Raw genomic sequence first — 19,457 nt, forward strand, 5'->3', positions numbered from 1 at the left:
TTCTATACCAAAATGAAATATCATGGAGAAGACTTAACAATGTCTCAGCATCTAAATCTGGAAAAACACTCAAAACAATTAATTGTGTCTCATAAAAGCATTTGTCAAATCAGATAATCACGAGTGTTGGCAAGGACGTGGAGAAACTGGAGTCCTCTTACATGGCTGAGGAGAACATGAAAGGGTGCCGAAGCTTTGGAAACCAGCCTGCAGTCCCCTCCTTTTTTAAGAAATAAAGCTTTCTCTGGGCACCTGGGGGGCTCATTGGCTAAGCATCGGACTCTTGATCTTGACTCAGGTCATGATCTCAGGGTTGTGAGATTGAGCCCCAGGTCAGCCTCTACATTCAGCATGGAGGGTGCTTGAGATTCACTCTCTCCCTCTCCCTTTGCCCTCCCCTTTCTATAGAAGGAAGGAAGGGAGGGGGGGAGGAAAGAAGGGTGGTAAGGAAGGAAGGATGGGGGGAAGGAGGGAAAGAAGGAAGGAAGGGAGGAGGAGGGAGGGAGGGAGGGAGGAAGAGGGAAGGAAGGGAGGGGGGGATGAAGGGAGGAAAGAAGAGGGGAGGAAGGGAGGGAGGGTGCGAGGGAGGGAAAGCAAGCAAGCTTTCTCTACCTGCACTGGGACATCTGCTTTTAACCCTTGGCATACCTGGGGAGCCTCAGTGAGGCCAAGAGACTGGCCTCAGCGCTAACCCTCTGCTCTCTCTCCCACAGTATGTGTCCAGCCGCCGTGCCATCGCTCAGAGCGCACCAGAGCAAGGCAGCTTCCCCCCCCACCACCTCACCCACCACCACCGCCATCACCGTCCCCACCATCACCTCCGCCACCACGCTCGCCCGCACCACCTCCACCACCAGGAGGCGGGGCTGCACGCTGCCCAGGTGACACCCTGCATGTGCCCCCTGTTCTCCTGCCAGTGGGAAGGCCACCTGGAGGTGGTGGTGCCCCACCTACGACAGATGCACAGGGTCGACATCCTCCAGGGAGCGGAGATCGTCTTCCTGGCCACGGACATGCACCTGCCCGCACCAGCCGACTGGATCATCATGCACTCCTGCCTGGGCCACCACTTTCTGCTGGTGCTTAGGAAGCAGGAGAGGCATGCAGGGCACCCCCAGTTCTTTGCCACCATGATGCTGATCGGGACCCCCACCCAGGCCGACTGCTTCACCTATCGCCTGGAGCTCAACAGAAACCATCGGCGTCTGAAATGGGAGGCCACCCCCCGGTCTGTTCTCGAGTGCGTGGACTCAGTGATCACTGACGGGGATTGCCTCGTCCTCAACACCTCGCTGGCCCAGCTCTTCACCGACAACGGCAGCCTGGCCATCGGGATCGCCATCACGGCTGCAGAAGTCTGCCCATCAGAAGCCGAGACGTGAAGCCGGAGGCCACTGGACATTCGGGCATAGCCACCTGCCCCCAGACGCTCTACCTGTGTCCCTGGGAATCTCTGAAGGCTGGGACCCCAGGCTTCTTTTTATTCTTCTCCCTCCTTCCCTCCTTCCTTCCTTTCTTTTTTTGTCTCAGGTACTTTGTGGTATTTAGTATTTGTCTGCCTTGGGCATTAGAGTAGGTAAACAGCCTGTGATTCACGATCTTGGTGTGATGCTCATCCTGATTTGTCAGTATAGCTTCACAGAGCATTTGTAACCCGATGCGGCCAGAATGGTGAGTTCCCACACCCCCAGTGCCCTTCTCCACCGCTTCCCACATGAACAAAAGCCACTGAGACCATGAAGTGGACTGTTGGGGTCGAGAGGAGATTTAACGTCTGAATCCTTTCTTCCTTCTCTCTTCATCTATTTCCGACCGAGCTACCTCTGAGATGTGAGGTCAGCAGGTTGGGGATGGCGACCTAGCCAGCTCAGAGTTATGTTTCAGACCAGCCAGACACAACTCTGACACCTTCCCAGGAACCTTAGGGTCAGAGCTAAGCTGCCTAGATGTTAGGAGACGGGGTCTCCTCTGAAGGCCAGGCTACCAGGGACATCCCATCATGAGGCTGCCAGGGGGACCTCTGCTGTCGGGCTGCCAGGGGCTTGCCATCAGCCTGGGCTGTCCTCCATGTTTATGGTGCTCTCCTGAAAACCTCTTTGCCCTCTGTTGAGCAAGTAGGAGAGAAGAACAGGCAAGATACAGGGGAAGAGAAGCCGCTGAGAAAAAAGATAAATTAATCTCCCACCTCTGGGAGGGCGTTCTCTCCTCGGAGAGTTTTATTATCAAATTGTAAAATCCATCAATCCTTTCACTGGGGCGGAACTCATTGGTAACATGCGAAGAAACCCACTTTACTCTTGATATCCCGTAAACCAGAATCATAACTCGGCTTCAGACCCAAGGAATTGGGAAGGGGTGCCAGGACCTCTGACCTCTGGAGGTCAGAGGTGACTCATACACCTGGGGCAGGGGAGAGGGGACAGTAGGTCCTCTTTCTTTTTCTTACAGCACACAAACATTGTCACTGGTCAGCTGTTGCACTGCGAATGGAAAGGTGACAAAAATCCATCTTGCCTCTACATAGACTGCTTCCTCATGTTTGCTTGTCAGAACAATTCAACACCTTCTTGTAGAAGTTTCTCTCGTGTATTTGAAGAGTACGCATGTTTAAATGGACTTTGTCTCTTCTGTTCAGAGGTGAACACTGTTCAGCCTTCCCGGTATACCGTCTTCTCCCTCCTCATGTTTGTGTTCTTTCTTTGGCTGCACTTTGGTCGCTGAAAAGCATGGCACCAAACCCCACACAACACTCAGCAGAATTGAGTGAGCCTTCTGCCACGCAGATGCGGCTCTCTGGCCCGTTCCCTCACCCCAGCTATCTCGGCTGAGTCTGGGCAGCCTTCCAAGTGAGTACTTAGTTTCAGGCAACTTGCCCTGGTTCATCATCAGCAGTCTTTTCCCCACTAAAAATAATTGATCCCAAAACACAACACCCTTCCCCCTCCATATTAGCTCATCTTCCAGTCACCTCTGCTGCCAATCCACACCCCAAGCACCAGAAGGATGGTGCCAGTCAGTAGAAGATTCCCTAAAGCAGCCCCTTCTAGTCACACAGCAATCACTGAGACCAAATCGTGGGGCCAAACTTTGGTCAGGTTAGAGCCCCCAGGGGGCTCATAAACATCGTATCACTGACTGAGGCAAACATCAGGTCACGGTCCCAAGGAAAGGGTTGGAATCTGCTCAGTCTGTCAGAACATCCTACCAGGGCACCAGCTCTGCCCTTGAACCACTCAGATGCCCAGAACAAGCTGAGGCTCGTTGGCCAGCACAGGGGAGATGGGCTCACTTGGTTCCTTCCTTTACCCACAGGCCCTTCCCCAAAACCTCAGATCTCCTTGCCTGTAAGTCATACTGTAAGAAGCCACAGTCCCTCCCCTGGTTCCTGATACTCAGCTACTCTGAAACATTTCTGTAGTATCACAGATGCCCCAGACAAACCAACAGACAAAACCTCAACGAGAATATAATTACAGTCCACGGGGCCTTAGAATTCCTGCAGACCACCTCTGCCTTCTTCTTGTGTTGTTACCTGAGCCAAACTGGGAATGACTTCAGGTTATTTTTGCACAGAAGACTGGATTATGAATGAGGGACCCCAGATAGGAACTTGTATTTTGGGTACTTAGGAATGTTTAGAATAAAGGGTAGGAATGTTTCCTTTTCATCCATCTATGACGCTCCCCAGAAGGCCTCCCTCTCCGTAGCCACACGTGAGGAATTAAAGAAAAAAGAGCAAACCAAAAACAATGACGAGAGAAGAGAAAACAGCACCAACAGCTTGTTGTGGTAAGCTTTACCACTACAAATTGCTCCCACATTTCAGTCTCCGGTTAAGTAAATCCTTGGCAGCATCCTCAATTTACTAGAAGAAAATAGAGATTCGGAGACACAAAATGACCTTCCCAAGGTCACACACCAAGTGGTTAGGGCCATTATTAGAACCCGGCCAAATGACTACAAATCTGATGTTCTTGGAAAAGGAAGACCGATCCCAAATATTCAGCAGTGTTCCGTCCCACCTCCTCAGTGGACTAATGGTCCCAAGGGTCAACCCGGTCTTGGTTCTGGGATACCTGAGGGATCAGGGAGAGAGAGAGACTAGAGCGCACTTGCTCTTAAAGGCAGCTCAACTGGAAGAACTGGTCAACCCAGAAGCAGAGGGTGGGGTGGTGGGAACGGGGAACTGGCTGTGGAGTCTTCTGTGCCCTCGGGCTCCAGGATCCTCATTCGTAGATTTCCCAGAGTCTGGAGTCTGTTGGTGAAGAGCTCTGGGATCTCACAACCTCATTCACACCCAGGTGCTGACTTAATGACTCACCCTCTGAAGGGGTATCTGGATTTTAAAAGTAGGCCTAGGACAAGAGCCCTGCTTAGAGCAAGAGAGGAGTCACCAGTGCTTCAACTCCAGGCACAGGGGAGAGGTGATATATATATGTGAGAATGTGAGAACGATTCTTTTCAGGAGGAGTGGACAGTCCTCCTTGGAGGCTGTGTCTACATCAACAGTCGTTTCTGAGAAGGAGGTCGGCCGTACCAGGAAGGTTGTCTTGAACAGTCTTGGCATGAACCTGCGTCTGAAACAGATCCCATCACTCCCCGTGGCTACTGCGGACATTTTAGAAATGGGCCAGGTTAATAATAGTCACAGTACTCGTGACTCCCATTTGTCGAAAGTTGAATGTGTGACGCAGTAGGTTGGATGCTTTGAATATATTATTCTCATTTCATCCCCATAACAACCTTATGAAACAGGTACTTTTATTGTACTAGTGAGAAATTTGAGCTGAGAGAGTATGGACCTTGTTTAAAGTCACACCGCCAGCAAAGAGTAGACCTGGGTCTGGAACCCACATGTCTAACCCCGCAGTCCCAGGCTCCTGACCGATACCACCTTGCGCTAATTCTGTGAATTCGTGGACCCTGAATGGCATAGAGGCCTTTTGGGGCTAACTGTGCCCTTTTGTTTCTTCTGTTTCCCCACTCTTCTCCCAGCCCAAGACCAGCCTGCTGGACTAGAGCTGGTTTGTATACCAGTTGTCAAACATTTTAGGAATTCTACAAGCTGACTAAGCACAGCCAACACTAAAAATTAAGTTATATAAATGTACAATTAGTTATAATGAAAACAAAGGTAACAACTATTCAAAACTCCTCACTTCCTAATTGTCTCACTACTCCCTTATTTTCTGTGCTCTTGAGATTACTTACATTTACCGTAACTGTATGGCAAACATACCGCACAGTGATGCCCCACGGACTCCATATTGGATGACGTCACAGCAAAAGCTTAAAACTGGCTGTGGTGGTAGTGTTTACACCCCTGGAAATAGGCAAACGTGATAAGCCAGGGCTTTCCCTCTTTGGAAAGACATCTCTTTTACACACAGAGTATGGAGGACAGAGGACTTTGGGAAGAGAAGTAAAATTCTGTTGGCCACACTGACAGGGACACAGACTATGGCCAAGCTAGCGGAACAGCAAATTACGGGGAAATCACAGTCTGTTCTGTAGAAAGGAGTCTGGGGCCTCTAGGCAGCTTCAAGGGCATTCCTTGCCCTAGCGCGGACGCAGCTCGATTGCTGTGAATGCAGGAAGTTCTATCTGATGGCTTTCATGCAAAAGTCACAGCTCCACAAAACCAACCTATTGGCCATCCCAGTCCAGAAAGTAAAATCAAGTTCTACAGGAGTGGATGATACTGTTACTTGTTCTTACAGGTCAACTTTCTTATCTCTACATGTAGACCAAAACCCCATCTAAAGAAATACTGCACTTTGGAAAGAAGAAAAGAAAAAGAAAGAAAGATTTAACTTGGAAATTAGTGATTGGAAGTATCCCACATCTGAGAAGGGTGCCATGAGCAGTGGTGTCAAGCATCACAGAAAATGAGTTACCACGGAAGTAGGACCCTTACACCGCACAAAGCTGAGGGACAGAAAAGGCAATGAGTTAAGGGACTTCATGTAAAGAACAGAGCCCAGTACCTCATTTTCCTACTCGGGCTCCCTCACTCTACTGCCGCCCAACAAAGGATCCTGTTCACAGTCTCTAGCCAACTCTCACCAATACTCTTTCTAAATGAAGGGCATGGTTCCCACTAGGGTAAAAGTCACAGGAAACTCTGGGCTGTGTTTGGAAGTAGGCAGAATCTCAAGGTCAACAGCAAAATCAGTTACTCTGACCCCAGTGGTTTCACTGTGAGGGATGGAAGGAGTAAGGCTGGCTGAAGCTTCCACTTAGATCTAAGTTCTGGTGGGAGGAGAAGGGACAATGGACTGGACATCACAAAACTACACTTTGACTGAAAGTTTAGCTACAAATGACACTGAAAATAGCATCTTCCAGTAGCTTGTTAGACCTTCAAAGTATTTGTTCTGAAAATTTCCTTCAAGAACTAGTGAGTTCTCTATTGGGCTAACCTGGGGAATGGCCACCTAAGAAAAACCTCACCGAAAAGAGATCCAAGAGATCTGTTGTAGATAAGCATTGATCCTTTTCCCCCAAATCAGGCTATCACGTGGGTTACCTACATGAGTTAGAGTTTGTCTCTTCCAGTATTGTATGAAAATATTTTACCTTGAGTACTGTAAACACCCCCCTTTTTTTTAAACCTTTTTTTAGGGTATTGACATAAGAAAGAGAAAGGAAATTGAGAATCATTTTACTTACCCTGAATGGATGTATATATACTTTTCTAGGCTTTCTTATGATGTTAAAGACAGCGAGAAGCAAACGTAGAACGCTACTTTACCTCTATTCTGTCTCCCATGAAAAGTGTCATTAAAGTGCAATTGATATTGTTTTCCTGAACACTTTGGAGTTGTTTTTTGGTGGTGGTAGTGGTTTTGTTTTGTTTTGTTTTTGTTTTTGTTTTTTGTCCCCCGACAGGCTACTGTACAACATGAGGGAACAGAAATGAAATGCTACAAGGGAAAGCAATTATCAGAAATTTGCCAGCTGCCATATTTGACTTATGTTCCATTATCTTCCTCCCCTTTTCATTTTTGCCTCTATTTTAAAGTCATAATTGGATGTAAGGAAGAGAGTGCTCTAGAGGTGAATAAAAGCCTTGGCAACTCTAGCTCAACTCATGGTTCAGCCCCAGGGGGATCAAAGCCACTCACTGGATTGCAAAGAAAGGGAGAGGCATTTGTTCCCCTTCCCTTCTCTTCCTTCCTTCCTTCCTGGACCTCTTATCTTGGCTCTCCCCTCCTTCTGCCTGACAACAGTGTCCCTGAAATTTACTTCTGGGCCTATTAGATCAGTTGTCAAGGGAGCCTTCATGGTTTAATTCTTTAATTTCAGGCCACTGTTACTAGCAAGATCGGGATTGCGCAAGAGTACTAATCCTATTGCCTGTCAATTCACTTTAACCTCCACCTTCTTCCCTACCTCCTTATTCCCAGAACCTGTTTCCCGCTCTCACAAAGCCTTACAGACATGGCCTTGAATTGATCTGAGTGACCACACTGACCACATGGCTGGCATGAATATTCATGAGCCAGGTGACTTCTCAGGCCGTGGCCTCTCTTGGGATGATTCTGCATCCCGTGCTGGTCCAGATAGCTGCCCCTTCCCTCCAAAGACCTTCAAAGCCATGCACGAAGGTTATTCAGTGCTAGAAGGAGACTCCGCTGAAAGGAGGGAGAAGCGGACCTGCCTGAGATTTGACCAGAGAGGGAAGCCTTGCCCCCCCGCCCCACTCTGAGATCTGGGTTTTTCATTCCCAGACTTTAGCTTGCTTAAGAAATATCAGAGCTTAATTTTGGGGCCCCAGAACCAAAGATCTCTGATTTAAAAAGTCCACAGTGAGACCCAGGATTCTGATTTTTAACACTCTCTTCTCTGGAATTTTGCTAAGGGTCTGGCTGACCATTAAGTTCTCAGATCCAGAGCTGAGCTCACTGGTGACAAAACCACAGGAAACCAAGGAGCCGATAAAGATTCCCAAAGAAAAGAGCTGGTCCTTCCATAAGAGCGAGGAAGGCCAGAAAAGAGGTGACGGGGAAGTGGCCAACATTTCATTCTGATGGAGAAGCAGTCTCCACTTAAATGGAAGTCAGAAAGGATCTAAGAAGGGAATTCAGTAGGGGTTCCCTATAACCAAATGGTAGAAGGGACTATTCTTGCATCATTCAGGGACAGACACGGAGGACTGTGGGGACTGAGGAGCAGGAGACGTGTCCATGTGGGCAGGAAGCCAGAGCTCATCAGCCGCGACCCGGGACCCAGGACTAGCTGAGGGAGGCCACAGCCCAGGACAATTCCGAACCGAGTGTCACACAGCGGCAACCCCCACAGCCTGGCGTCCACGAGAAATAACTGTGTAAATCTTCCCAGGAGCACAGAAGGGGCTCATCTCTAAGTGCCTGCCAAGTTGGAATGATATATTTAAATCTCTGCCCCCAGCGCTGACAGGGAGTTACCTAGCAAATCCCCAGGGAGGCATTTATTTATCCTGCAAATCTCGCCAGGATGCCTGAGCAGGGTCACTGTCTCAAGGCCCTCCTTGGGGAATGTAGAATTATCAGCACACTTTCTGAGGCAGCTCAGACCTAAGCTCCATGTAAGCCCTGCCTACAGGGTAAGAGAAAAGGAAATCACTGAACTGCTTTCTTATTAGCCTGGAGGAAGACAAGGTATCCTCTGCACCCTCTCTGCAAGAGGGCCAATGGGAAACACATCTATTAAGGATCCAAATTGGTGGCATGGATTACCAACCATGTGGGAGGCAACTACCTCTTCCATTCTCTCCTCCTCCTGGGCTCCGGGTCCACTTTCTTTAATACACAGGAGATAGACATTTTTTTTATTTTTTACACTGGACCTAACAGATAATTCTGAAAATTACAGATATATATATAGAACAGGGGCGCCTGTGTGGCTCAGTTGGTAAAGCATCTGCCTTTGGCTCAAGTCATGATCCCAGGGTCCTGGGATCGAGTCCCACATCAGGATCCCTGCTCAGTGTGGAGCCTGCTTCTCCTACCTGCCACTACCCCTGCTTGTGATCTTCCTCTAACAAACCAATAAATAAAATCTTTAAAAATAATGAAACAATCAAACAGGAAATCAAGCACCCCCAAAACGTCAAAATGCTTCCATTTTCTTCAAAAGGCAAACCAGCTTGCCACCTCATGGTCCTGCTTTCAGCGAACAATGACAGAAGGTCAGACTGCTGGGCAAAACTCACAGAAATTCTCCTCAAAGGCTCGAGCTTTCCCTAAACACCCAGCTTTGCTTGTATAGACAAGGAGAACTGGAAAAACCCTTATCATTGGGCAGATTTAGAGTAGGAGTCACGCCTGGAGTCACGTTGCAGAACGGGCTCCAGTGGGGAGACAGCAGAGAATAGGGCTGTGTAACAAAGTAGAGGACACCCAGTTAAATTTGAATTTCAGGTAAACAACAGCAACAACAAAAAATTTAGTATATCTTTTGCAATACCTACAATACATAATATACATACTTATACTAAAAAAGTATTCATTGTTTATCTGAAATGTGAATTTAACTGGGTGTCCTGTATTTTTATTTGCTAAATCTGGCAAACCTAGGAGGGAAAGAGTCCGTAAAGGACCTTCATTTTACTGAGAGTACTAGTTATTATCCAGAGCAGGCCCTCAGGGACGGAGGGTTCCCCCCGCCTTACAACTTTGCCCCTAATCTGGGGAGCCAAGGACGCGGACAGCTCTCTCCCGCCACAGGGCCAGCAGGCTGTGCTTCTAAGACCCTGCTGCCGCATCCATGGCGGGTTTGCTCTCTAGGGGCACACTGGAGGAGGGAGACTGGAATCTGCTTCTTAACAAGACCAGTTGGATTCAGATCCCCGAGTCTCAGAGACCCCCGAGCGGAGGGAAGCCATGGCAATTTAGAAATAGTTCCCAGTCTTTGTGCCGCACTAAGAAGAGTGTTTCAGGACGCAATGTAGAGGTATCTTTAACTTGAACAACAAAATCCTGTTGAATGCCAACTGTATGCAGGGCTTGCTGGAGGATACCAAGGGAAGAGAAGATGTGGGCCTTGCCCTTGAGGAACTTCTCAGTGCACTTGAAGTGACAAAACGAATGCACTTACGCTTGCATCAAACAACAGTGCATCAGTCCTGCTGCTCCCAGGCAGCGGGGCAGGAGGAGCGGTGGGGCCGGTGTGCGGCCCTCCATAGATTCGACTGTAAGGAGGCGATCAGCCCAAATGGACTTAGACAGTTTATTATTTGTAGCAATAAGAATATTTTGGTCGAGGTTCCTTGAGCCCTAATTCTAACAGGATGGTATGGTGAGGGTCAGGCGTTGCCTGCAAAGTGGGGGGGTGCATTATATAAACCCTGAGATTAGGAGACTCTAATCTTATACGGGGTTGCCAGCAAACCTGCCTGTTCTCCCTTTTGGAGAGAGAGATTATTGTTATTAGCTTCGAATGTAAGCAAATCGCTCTGAGAAGGGAACGCGTCCCTCTTCACTATCCAGGAATGTAAATAAATTTGCTCTAGGAGGAGTTAGTGCCTCCAAGCTTCTATTGACATTCCTAAAAAGAGTTCTGGAACAAATCGGCTGTTCATGCCTCAACTTGTAAAAACATGAGATATTCATGAACAGTTGTCTGCCAACAGCAACACAGAGCCTTATATAATGAAGAGTCAATCAGATGATTAAAACTTTACAATGTGGTTTGAGGAGGAGCTTGACGGCAACTAATATGATTAAAAATGCTTCAGGAAGTGGTGTTTGGGGGGCAGCTGGGTAGCTCAGTAGTTAGGCAGCTGCCTTCGGCTTGGGTCATGATCACAGAGGTCTGGAATCGAGCCCCACCTCGGGCTCCCTGCTCAGCAGGAAGACTGCTTCTCCCTCTCCTACTCCCCCTCTTTGTGTTCCCTCTCTTGTTGTGTCTCTCTCTGTCAAGGTAAAAACAAAAAACAAAAAACTTCAAAAAAAAAAAAAAAGTGGTGCTTGGGTGGCTCTGTTGGTTAAGCATCCAACTCTCGGTTTCAGCTCAGGTCATGATCTCAAGGCCTGCATCAGGCTCTGCACTCAGTACAGACCTTGCTTGGGAGTCTCTCTTTCTCCCTCTGCCTCTCCCATGAGTCATATGTGCTCACTCTCTTTCTCTCTCACTTGCTCTCTCTCTCAAATAAATAAATAAAACCTTAAGGGGAAAAAAAAAAAAAGGAATGCTTCACAGAAAAAGAGGAGCTTGAAATTGTCCTTGAAGAACTTATAGATAATATCCAAGACTGCAAGCCTCTTTCATCCACTCGAAAAATGGTTGGCAAACTCTTTCTATAAAGAGCCAGACGATAAATATTCCAGGTTTTGCAGGCCATATGCCCTATATTACAACTATTCAATTCTGTCATTGTGATGTGAAAGCAGCTGCAGACAGTACCTAAATAAATGTGGCTGTGTTCCAATAAAGCTTTATTTACAAAAACACACACAGCAGAATGATTTTGTCCCATGGGCTATAGTTTGTCAACTTCTAAACTAGAACACACAATGCACATTCAAACAGATGCAGTGGATGACCAGTTGTTAGTGGTGTAAGGGGTTCATTCAAGAGGAAGAGAGTTGGATAAAGCACTGAATAAGGTAAAGAGTAATAGAGGAAATACCCAGACTAGGTGACTTCCGAGAGTTCTTTATCGCTCTGAAATTCCATAACTGTTTAGGGATTTGGTAGAATAGCTACAAACTATATAGGCATAGTGAGCTTTCTCTCAAATGTAAAGATGACTTTAGAGTGCTGTTAGAATTTTTACATATTCATCTCCAAGATTCTAGAAGGACCAGAAGATCCTAGAAGACCTCAGGCAGCCTTGCTCATATGATAGCTACTGGGTTCCCTGAAATAAGTGATGGAGAGGACTTTGAATCTGATGGTCAGTGGCCTGTCCCTAACACTGAGATTAAGCTTCATCCTAACAATAAGGGGAAATACATTAATGGATAATTCTGCAAGTAACTTCCCTGAGGCAGAAACCAGTCAAGATACAAAGGTTTTCTCGTGGGAAATCCAGTTCCTCATAAAGGCTTTGGAATATGACAGTATATAATACTGCTCAAATACCTCCTTTCCCAATTTTTAAAGAGGTATCAGGATTTGTTTTAATCACATGTGGTGAAATGACAGACTTGGAGACAACTGCCTTTGAAAGAAAAATGTACTGCTTATAATTCCCAAGAAGGAGGCACACCATGCCATGCAGGGCCATACAAGGTAGCCCCAGGGCTGATCGGAACACAGGAACGATGGAAAAGCATGAACAAGAGTTTTGAATGTGGGTTTTTTATAGGAAGGAATGGGTGTGGCAAAGTAAACATCTGAGCAGGTTTAGGATTGGGTAGTTTCAAATGTTTCGGTGAGCTCTAGGAAAACAGTCTCCAGAATTTATCTGGTATTTGGTACTGGGGTGGTTTAGGACAGGGGCATAGTCTCGGACTTGAAAAGCCTGATAAAAGAAATAGGGTTGGGATGTGGATTCAGGATTGGTTGGTTTGCATGTTGAGGGCATGCTCATTAGCAAGTTGTTTGCTATCTCTAGGAATTAGCTGACTTTGGGAGGGGCATTCACCTCCCCAGGTGCTCAAGACCTCAAGGTATCAAAGCATCTTAAGCTGCAAAAAATAAAAACATGATTAATATGCCCAGTCCCTGGATAATTTTCTTCTAAGGGTCTGTAAAAAAGAAAGTACATCCTAAAAGAGCTGAAATCTCTTGGAGAAGGTCATGTGGGCTGAAAGAGTTGTAATCTTTGTAGAAAATTCTCCCTTCACACATGGGAGGTACAGATTGAGTGAGACCCAAACAAGGTAGTAAGAGCAGCAGAGCTGAGTGATAGCCAAGAGGCTTTCAAGAAGACAGCAATTTGTAAGGAAACGTTGTTCAACCTATTTGAATAGTGTCCTTCATAGTTGTGCAGTGTACAATCTCAACAGCTGTACACAGTAGCCTTGAGTGTGAACCATGCAGGACACACAGGGAAGGGGAGGGTATATCAGCCAAGCTGCAGACAGTAGAATCTAGTTTAGCTAGTTTAAGCAGGAAGAATAAGCAGGAAATTCACAGAAGGTTCAGAGGGAGTCACACAGTCAGAAACAGAGCCAGAGAAAACTCTTGGCTACAGTACAGAATTCTTCTAGCAGAAATACCACTGTTGTTGCCTTCTGCTGCTTGACACCTTGGTGCTAGGGACCAAATACTAGACTCAGAAACTCTGTCACAGCTGCCCCAGAAGAGGGAAGAGGAGCAGAACAAACCACTCCAAAATATGCCTATAGGAGCTGAGGACAGCCACCCTAAAATATCACCTTGGTATACTGATATTTTGAGCTGTGGATGGTTAAAAAACATGAAATGAAGGGAGCGGCTTTCTCTGAACTCCCTTACAAGTTCTCCAAAATGAACTCCGTCATCATAAATGTCCTCCCCCAGAGTTTCACCAATGGGAGAAGACTGACTCTTACCATGGAGAGGAGACTTTAAGCTAACATTGCACTCAGACAAACTTCATCACAAACTGTCATAACTCCCTACTACTTTTTTTAAGATTTATATATTAGTTGAGAGAGAGAGAGGGAGAGAACGTGGGCCGGGGAGGGCAAGAGAGTGGGGTGGGGAGAGTCCTAAGCAGATTCCCAACTGAGGGCACAGCCAGAGGCGACGCTCAATCTGATGACCCTGACATCACGACCTGAGCCAAAACCAAGGGTTGGACTCTTAACTGACTGTACCACCCAGGAGCCCCTCCTCCCTACTACTTTTCTAAAGGCCTGTTCATCTTTATGAAAAATCATTCCCTTTTCCTAAGAGGCCTAAGTCCCTCTTTTCCTTTCCCGATGAAGATGGTATTTAACCCTGAATTCTGAAGCTGCCTCTTCAGCTTACTCATACCTCCTGAGTATCTCCCACGGAGACAATGAGGTGTACATATTAATGAACTGCTTTTCTCTTGTTCATCTTTTATTCCAAGGGTCTCGGCTAAGAACTCAGACGGGTAGAGGGAAAATGATTCCTCCTCCCCCTGCAAGAGCCAGATGTCCCTTCCTCCATGCCTGCTTAAAGATCAAATCCCTAAATTATATGAAGAGCCCTAAACGCCAGAAAAACTACAAAGGAGAGGTCTTAGCTTTCAGACTCAGATTTGGTCAAGAAGGCAAACTGAAAGGGGACTGGTGTCTGCACTAAGCAAATCGGCCAAAGATGTCACAGTAAAGAAGGATAGAGCTTCAGGAACAAAACTGGTGACACGCAGCAGCTACCACTGGAATGGTCATCTGAGTTCTGGACTGTTCCCGTGCTGGTGGGGCCCTGGGGAACAAGGGGTTAATAATCTGCCTTAAGAAGCACCAAAACCCTTTAAGTAGACTGCATTTTGCCAATAGACCTATTCCTGAAACAATGAACGAAATCACATTCTAAGTGCCACATATAATATTTATTACTGAAAGAATCCCATTGTGAATCCTTTTGCAAAGTGAATAACCGTGCTTCTATATTTCTTTCACGTGAAGTGAGATTGAATATATTGAGCTTTCTTAAATCAAGGTATACCATCCCCTTGGAACCCTTAAAAGAACGGAACATCACAAATCTCATGAAAGGAGGCCATAAAAAGTCACAGTTTTGACATAACAGCCATGACAGAACTGCAGATGGAAACTGGCAACGGTCAATGCCATTGTCAGCTCCCTGCCTTCCAAATGAAGAGCTGGAACTCATCAGCTTGGACATGGAAGGAAAGCTCTGCGTTGACTCTAATACCCGGCCGTGTCCACTCAGCAGCTAAAATCCTTGGGAGTACCAACTCACATGCAGATCTTGGGCCCCACATGTGCGCCATAAATACCAACGTGCTGAATGGGTGACATTGATACTTAATGCTTTCATAAAAAGCGGCGTGCAGATGGTAATTAATGCCTCCCCCTGTCCCCAACACACAAAGCAGAATTTCTATAGTGGCAGCAACCCGGATCTCTGATTTCCTTTTAAAAATTTCTGCCCAGAGAGCTGGAGGCCAAAAGCGGTGCATTATGAAAGATTTCTCTGCCAGCTCACTCAGACCTCAGCTCATAATGGAGATTGGTTCTCGTTAATAGATTCATGTACTCCTTTCCCCAGTGCCTTGTCAAATAATAGCACAGTCAAAGCAATGAGAGAGGAGTCCACACTCACACACAACTCACAAGTCCAACGGTGGGAGGGGGCTTGTTTATTACCCTGTCTGGAGCAGAATCAAATTATTTATGGACCATTTAGATGCAAATGTGTCATTCATTTAGCAAACACGCTGCATATGCAGACAATTTAGCCAAACAATGGATCTATAAGGACATCCCCACTAATCTCAGAATATCAACTGTGCCTTTTCAAAGGGGATTTGGATTTTCTCTGAATTGATCAAACTTGACAAGTAATTTCTACCTAATGTTCAGGCTAGCCTCTTCTCTCTTCACCATCTGTAGGTGAGAAATCCTATTTTCTGCTAGTGACGAGGTAATGCAAAAGGCTACAGACGCAGGTTAAAGAAGAGGAGGAGATTTTGTGCCCACAATTATGTCTCCACAGAAAATAAAATCATTCTGAGGGATCTATTTTGTTTGGTTGCTTTGAAATTACAGTTACCTTCGACACATGTCCCATCCCCCCAACATATTTATGCTTCCTGAGCTGCTGCAGGAGAGGAAGCTGGGAAGAAATCTAAGCCATCTTTGTACAAAGAGAGTGTTCTCCACACCCGCTCTCGGGGAAGAATGGCTCTGTCCCTGCCCCTGCCTGGGAATTTTAAGAGTAACTCTCTGAATCAATGAAAACCATATTAGGGGAAAAGACAGCAAATTTGAAAACTTGCCCCATCTTGGAGCTTACTATCAAAATGTCAGCTTGATTCCGTTGTACAAACCAATTGGGTGAATGGGAGAAAGGCAAGGTAATATAAGCCCAGCAGGTCAGAGATGTAAAATGGAATCAGACCGATCTCCCCCTGCCCCGCACACCCTTGCCTGTGTGGGCTTGGAGGGAGGGACTGAGGGACTGTGCTGTGGGGGTGGGGGATGAGCTCTCAACCTGAGCCTACAAGTATTCTAATTTCTGGGCTCAGCCCCACACGACTTCAATGCTGGCACTCTGTGATGGGCCATTTCCTTAAACAAACAAAAAACCAAAACCATACATATTTTTCTTTGTCCATATTCAAATGGAGAGATGATTTCTATCATCTCTCCACTGCCTCCTTGAGAAGACTTTAGCCCAAGAGAGGCCTCCTCAGCCACCAAGAGACCCTTTGGCCTAGTCACTGGAAAACAGTAATTAAATTGCCACTGAATCCTTTAACTAGGTTACCTCCATTTAACTGCGAGGCCAACCAACGGCTAGATTTAACGGACAATAATAAAGCGTCAGGGCCGTGGACCAAGAACACGGGGCTAGACGCCTTTTAAATTTCTTAAGGAAAAAAAAAATCTTTTTTTTTAAATTAATTCAACAAGTTCTAAATAGAAATCAAGTCACATGAATTGTCACTTTCTATCCCTAGCTCCGCGCCCCACCAACATGTGCACCTGCGCAGTAGCGTGAGAACGCACACATTCTGTTCGCGCGCTCCTTTCCCACTCCCTACTCTTTCCAAGGATCCAGACTCTTAAAATCTGTCACTTCTACTTCATTAACTTCCAATATCTTCCTTTCGGCGTTCCAATGTCATCCCTCACAACTACAGTTATCGGCTTCCAAGTCACAAGCTACCACTTTCCTGCCAAATACAGTCGCCTCTTTCCAACTGCGTTGTACCCAAACTCTCTGCCACATTTGATGCCGTGGATGTTCATGATTTCCAGGAAATTCCTAAACACCACACACGGAGCTCCTCTAGACACCTCAAACACAGTTTACCCAGGTCAGCACGGACCTACCTCCACTACCTGCCATGGGGGGCATCCCCAGCAAATCTAGTGTCCTTCTTGAGTTCGTTGCCCCGGGAAAGGCTGCACTCTCCTCTCAGTCTTCTGGACTAGAAGCCCTGGAGGCATCTTAAAACCCTTCCCTTTTCCTCTGCAGGCTTCTCCAAGGATCAAGGATCAAGGATCATCCTCTTGATACTTCTCTTACCCCACTGGCTCCCCAAGTCTGGTCCCACATCTCAGAAAATTCCATCACTAATGGCGGTATCACTCAAGGTATGCAAATCCCCACCTAAGATGCCCCACGGGATATCATGTTAGATTTGCAAGGCGGCACCTTCACAGTGATCTTAGTATGGGTGAAAAGATCTGACTAGTTCTTGTGGAAATGCATGTTAATTGACTGTAAATAACTTCCTTGCTGTTTCGCCTTTATATTACACTTAGTGCATGATACTTTCTGAAGTTGGTTATGTTATCCATGAACTTCATTTCAGATGGGGTTGATAAATACTGCTGGCTTACAGCCTGTATTTGATGTTTCCTTCCCAGGCCCACCACTTCTTTCCAGGTTCTTCCCCCGATCCTAATACTATCATCCGTCCCCTACCCCATTCCCTGTGTGTCCAGCTGCTGGTGTCTCCAGTCTGCCCTTTACGCTGCCAGAAAGATGATCTTTACCCGGCGCCTATCAGACCACGTCCCTCCTTTGGTGCCTGTCCTGGCATCCCACTGTTCTGAGGCGATTCTAACTCTCAAGTGTGGCATGTATAGCCATCACAATGGGTCCCTGCTACCTTTCAGGCTGTGTCCCACCACATGTTACCCATCAATACCCCGGATGATCTTACTCCTCTAGACCTTTGCTTATGCTGCTCCCTCCCCTCGAACTCCCCTTCTCTCCTATCAAGTGTATGAGCTTCCAGATAACAGTCACCCCTCAGTGATGCCTCCCTGCCCCCAGATCCCCTACTCTCCTTGAATGCTTTACTTAAGGCCCATTCGAGGGCCCACTTCATCCCTCCTTGTACCATAGTTGAGTTGTTTACACACCTCTCCCCTAACGGGTGTGTCTTCGGAGTGAGCCAAGACGGTCCCATTCATTTCTGGGTCTCCCTCCGTGCCTAGCACTTTGACATAGTTCCTGCTCAAGAAATGCTTCCTGAGTTGAGTTGAAACAGCCAACCCTACTATGCTCAAAATATTTCTGGAGAAAACCAGTCGGGCGAGCCTGAGGGAAGGGAAATCTTGATAGCCCTATTAATGGAACTAAATTCAGAGCTTAGAGTTCCCCCAGGAAAGGCCTCAGACATTTCTATCCTGTTATTTTAACAGAAATTAAAAGCACATGTCAATAAAATGAGGGAGAAAAAAATGCAGCACTCTCCTCAGAGGCCATATTGTAATGCCAATTCGACTTCCAGAGCTCAGCTTCAGAGCAATCCCCCATTTCTGCCTTGGACGTCCCTCCCAGGGGTACTGTCAGAGTCCGGGGGACTCTACTGCCAATGTTCTTCTGGCTACAAGTGGGGTCCACAGAAGTCATTCAGCAGTGGGCTTCAGGCCAGTGCCCATGGGGAAAATGCTTCCCACAGTCAGCTCTGACCAGTAATGATGCACACTGCCATTCACCTGTGTGCCTCCACCCATGGTCCCCTGGCCCCCACCTGATTCCTTCCCGGTGCGGGTCCCCAGTCTAACCTTCCTTCTGTCTGCCCGCTCTGTCCACCTGATCCACGCTGATCCTTTCTCCACCAGCCCCTTCATCCGCCTTCCCCACTCTGTTCTCCCACAACCTTCGGGCCCTTGGACGTGTATGACATACTCCATCTTCAGACATACTCTATCCTCATACTGTGGTCTCTGTCTGGAATGCTCTCCCTCCTGCACCCTCCCCCACCATATTTATCTGAATAACTCTCACTCCTCGTGCCCTGGGGGGGGTTGGTCACACTTGACATCTCTGTTTTAACATACAGCTCACACAGGGTTTGGGGTTTTTTGGGTTTTTTTTTAAGATTTATTTTAGAGAGAGAACATATGGGGGAGAGGGAGATTCTCAGACTCCCCACCCAGCACGGGGCTTGATCTCACGACCCCGAGATCATGACCTGAGCCGGAACCGAGACCCTTGACTGATTGAGCCACCCAGGCACCCTCCGGGCTCACACTGCTTTAAATCCTCCTGCCACGTAACACTCATCACTCTGCCAGTACCGTCTTGTGTCTCTTCCCAGATTTGTCTGTTCACCGTAGTACCCCAGGGCCCGACACAGGGTCTAGCACACAAGAGAGAAAGCAACATAACTGTTCGCTGAACTGAAACGAGTTGCCTGCCTGGGTGAGTCTGCATATTTCCTTGAGTATCTGCCACATGCCTGACACGGTTCCCAAAGTGTTGGAAAACAGCCCTGAACAGGGTGAACAAGACGGCAGAATCCCTGTTGTCAAGGGCCTTATATTACAGTGGAAGGAGATGGATATTAAGAGAGAAACAGATGAAAATGGAATATGATTACTTCCGCCAGCGATGTTTTTGAAAAAGTTATACTCCTCCCT

At 47.0% G+C, this 19,457-nt stretch overlaps 1 protein-coding gene across 3 annotated transcripts in view; it reads left to right on the forward strand.

Annotated features, from left to right (window-relative positions):
- Nucleotides 1–6,086, forward strand: part of SIAH3 (siah E3 ubiquitin protein ligase family member 3) — a 70,221-nt gene extending 64,135 nt beyond the window's left edge. The window contains exons 2-3 of one of the 3 annotated variants that reach the window (XR_006821480.1): nucleotides 714–2,846; nucleotides 5,747–6,086. Coding sequence is in view for 1 of the 3 variants with exons in the window: in XM_046028202.1 (XP_045884158.1) it covers nucleotides 714–1,382 (669 nt within the window). In the remaining 2 variants the exon portion in view is untranslated. Of the gene's footprint in view, nucleotides 1–713 lie in introns of all 3 variants that reach the window. The other 2 variants (XR_006821481.1, XM_046028202.1) reach the window with 2 other exon arrangements.
- The last annotated feature ends 13,371 nt before the right edge of the window (nucleotides 6,087–19,457 follow it).

Source organism: Meles meles, chromosome 14 (genome assembly GCF_922984935.1).
Source record: "Meles meles chromosome 14, mMelMel3.1 paternal haplotype, whole genome shotgun sequence".
In the NCBI taxonomy this organism is placed as follows: domain Eukaryota; kingdom Metazoa; phylum Chordata; class Mammalia; order Carnivora; family Mustelidae; genus Meles; species Meles meles.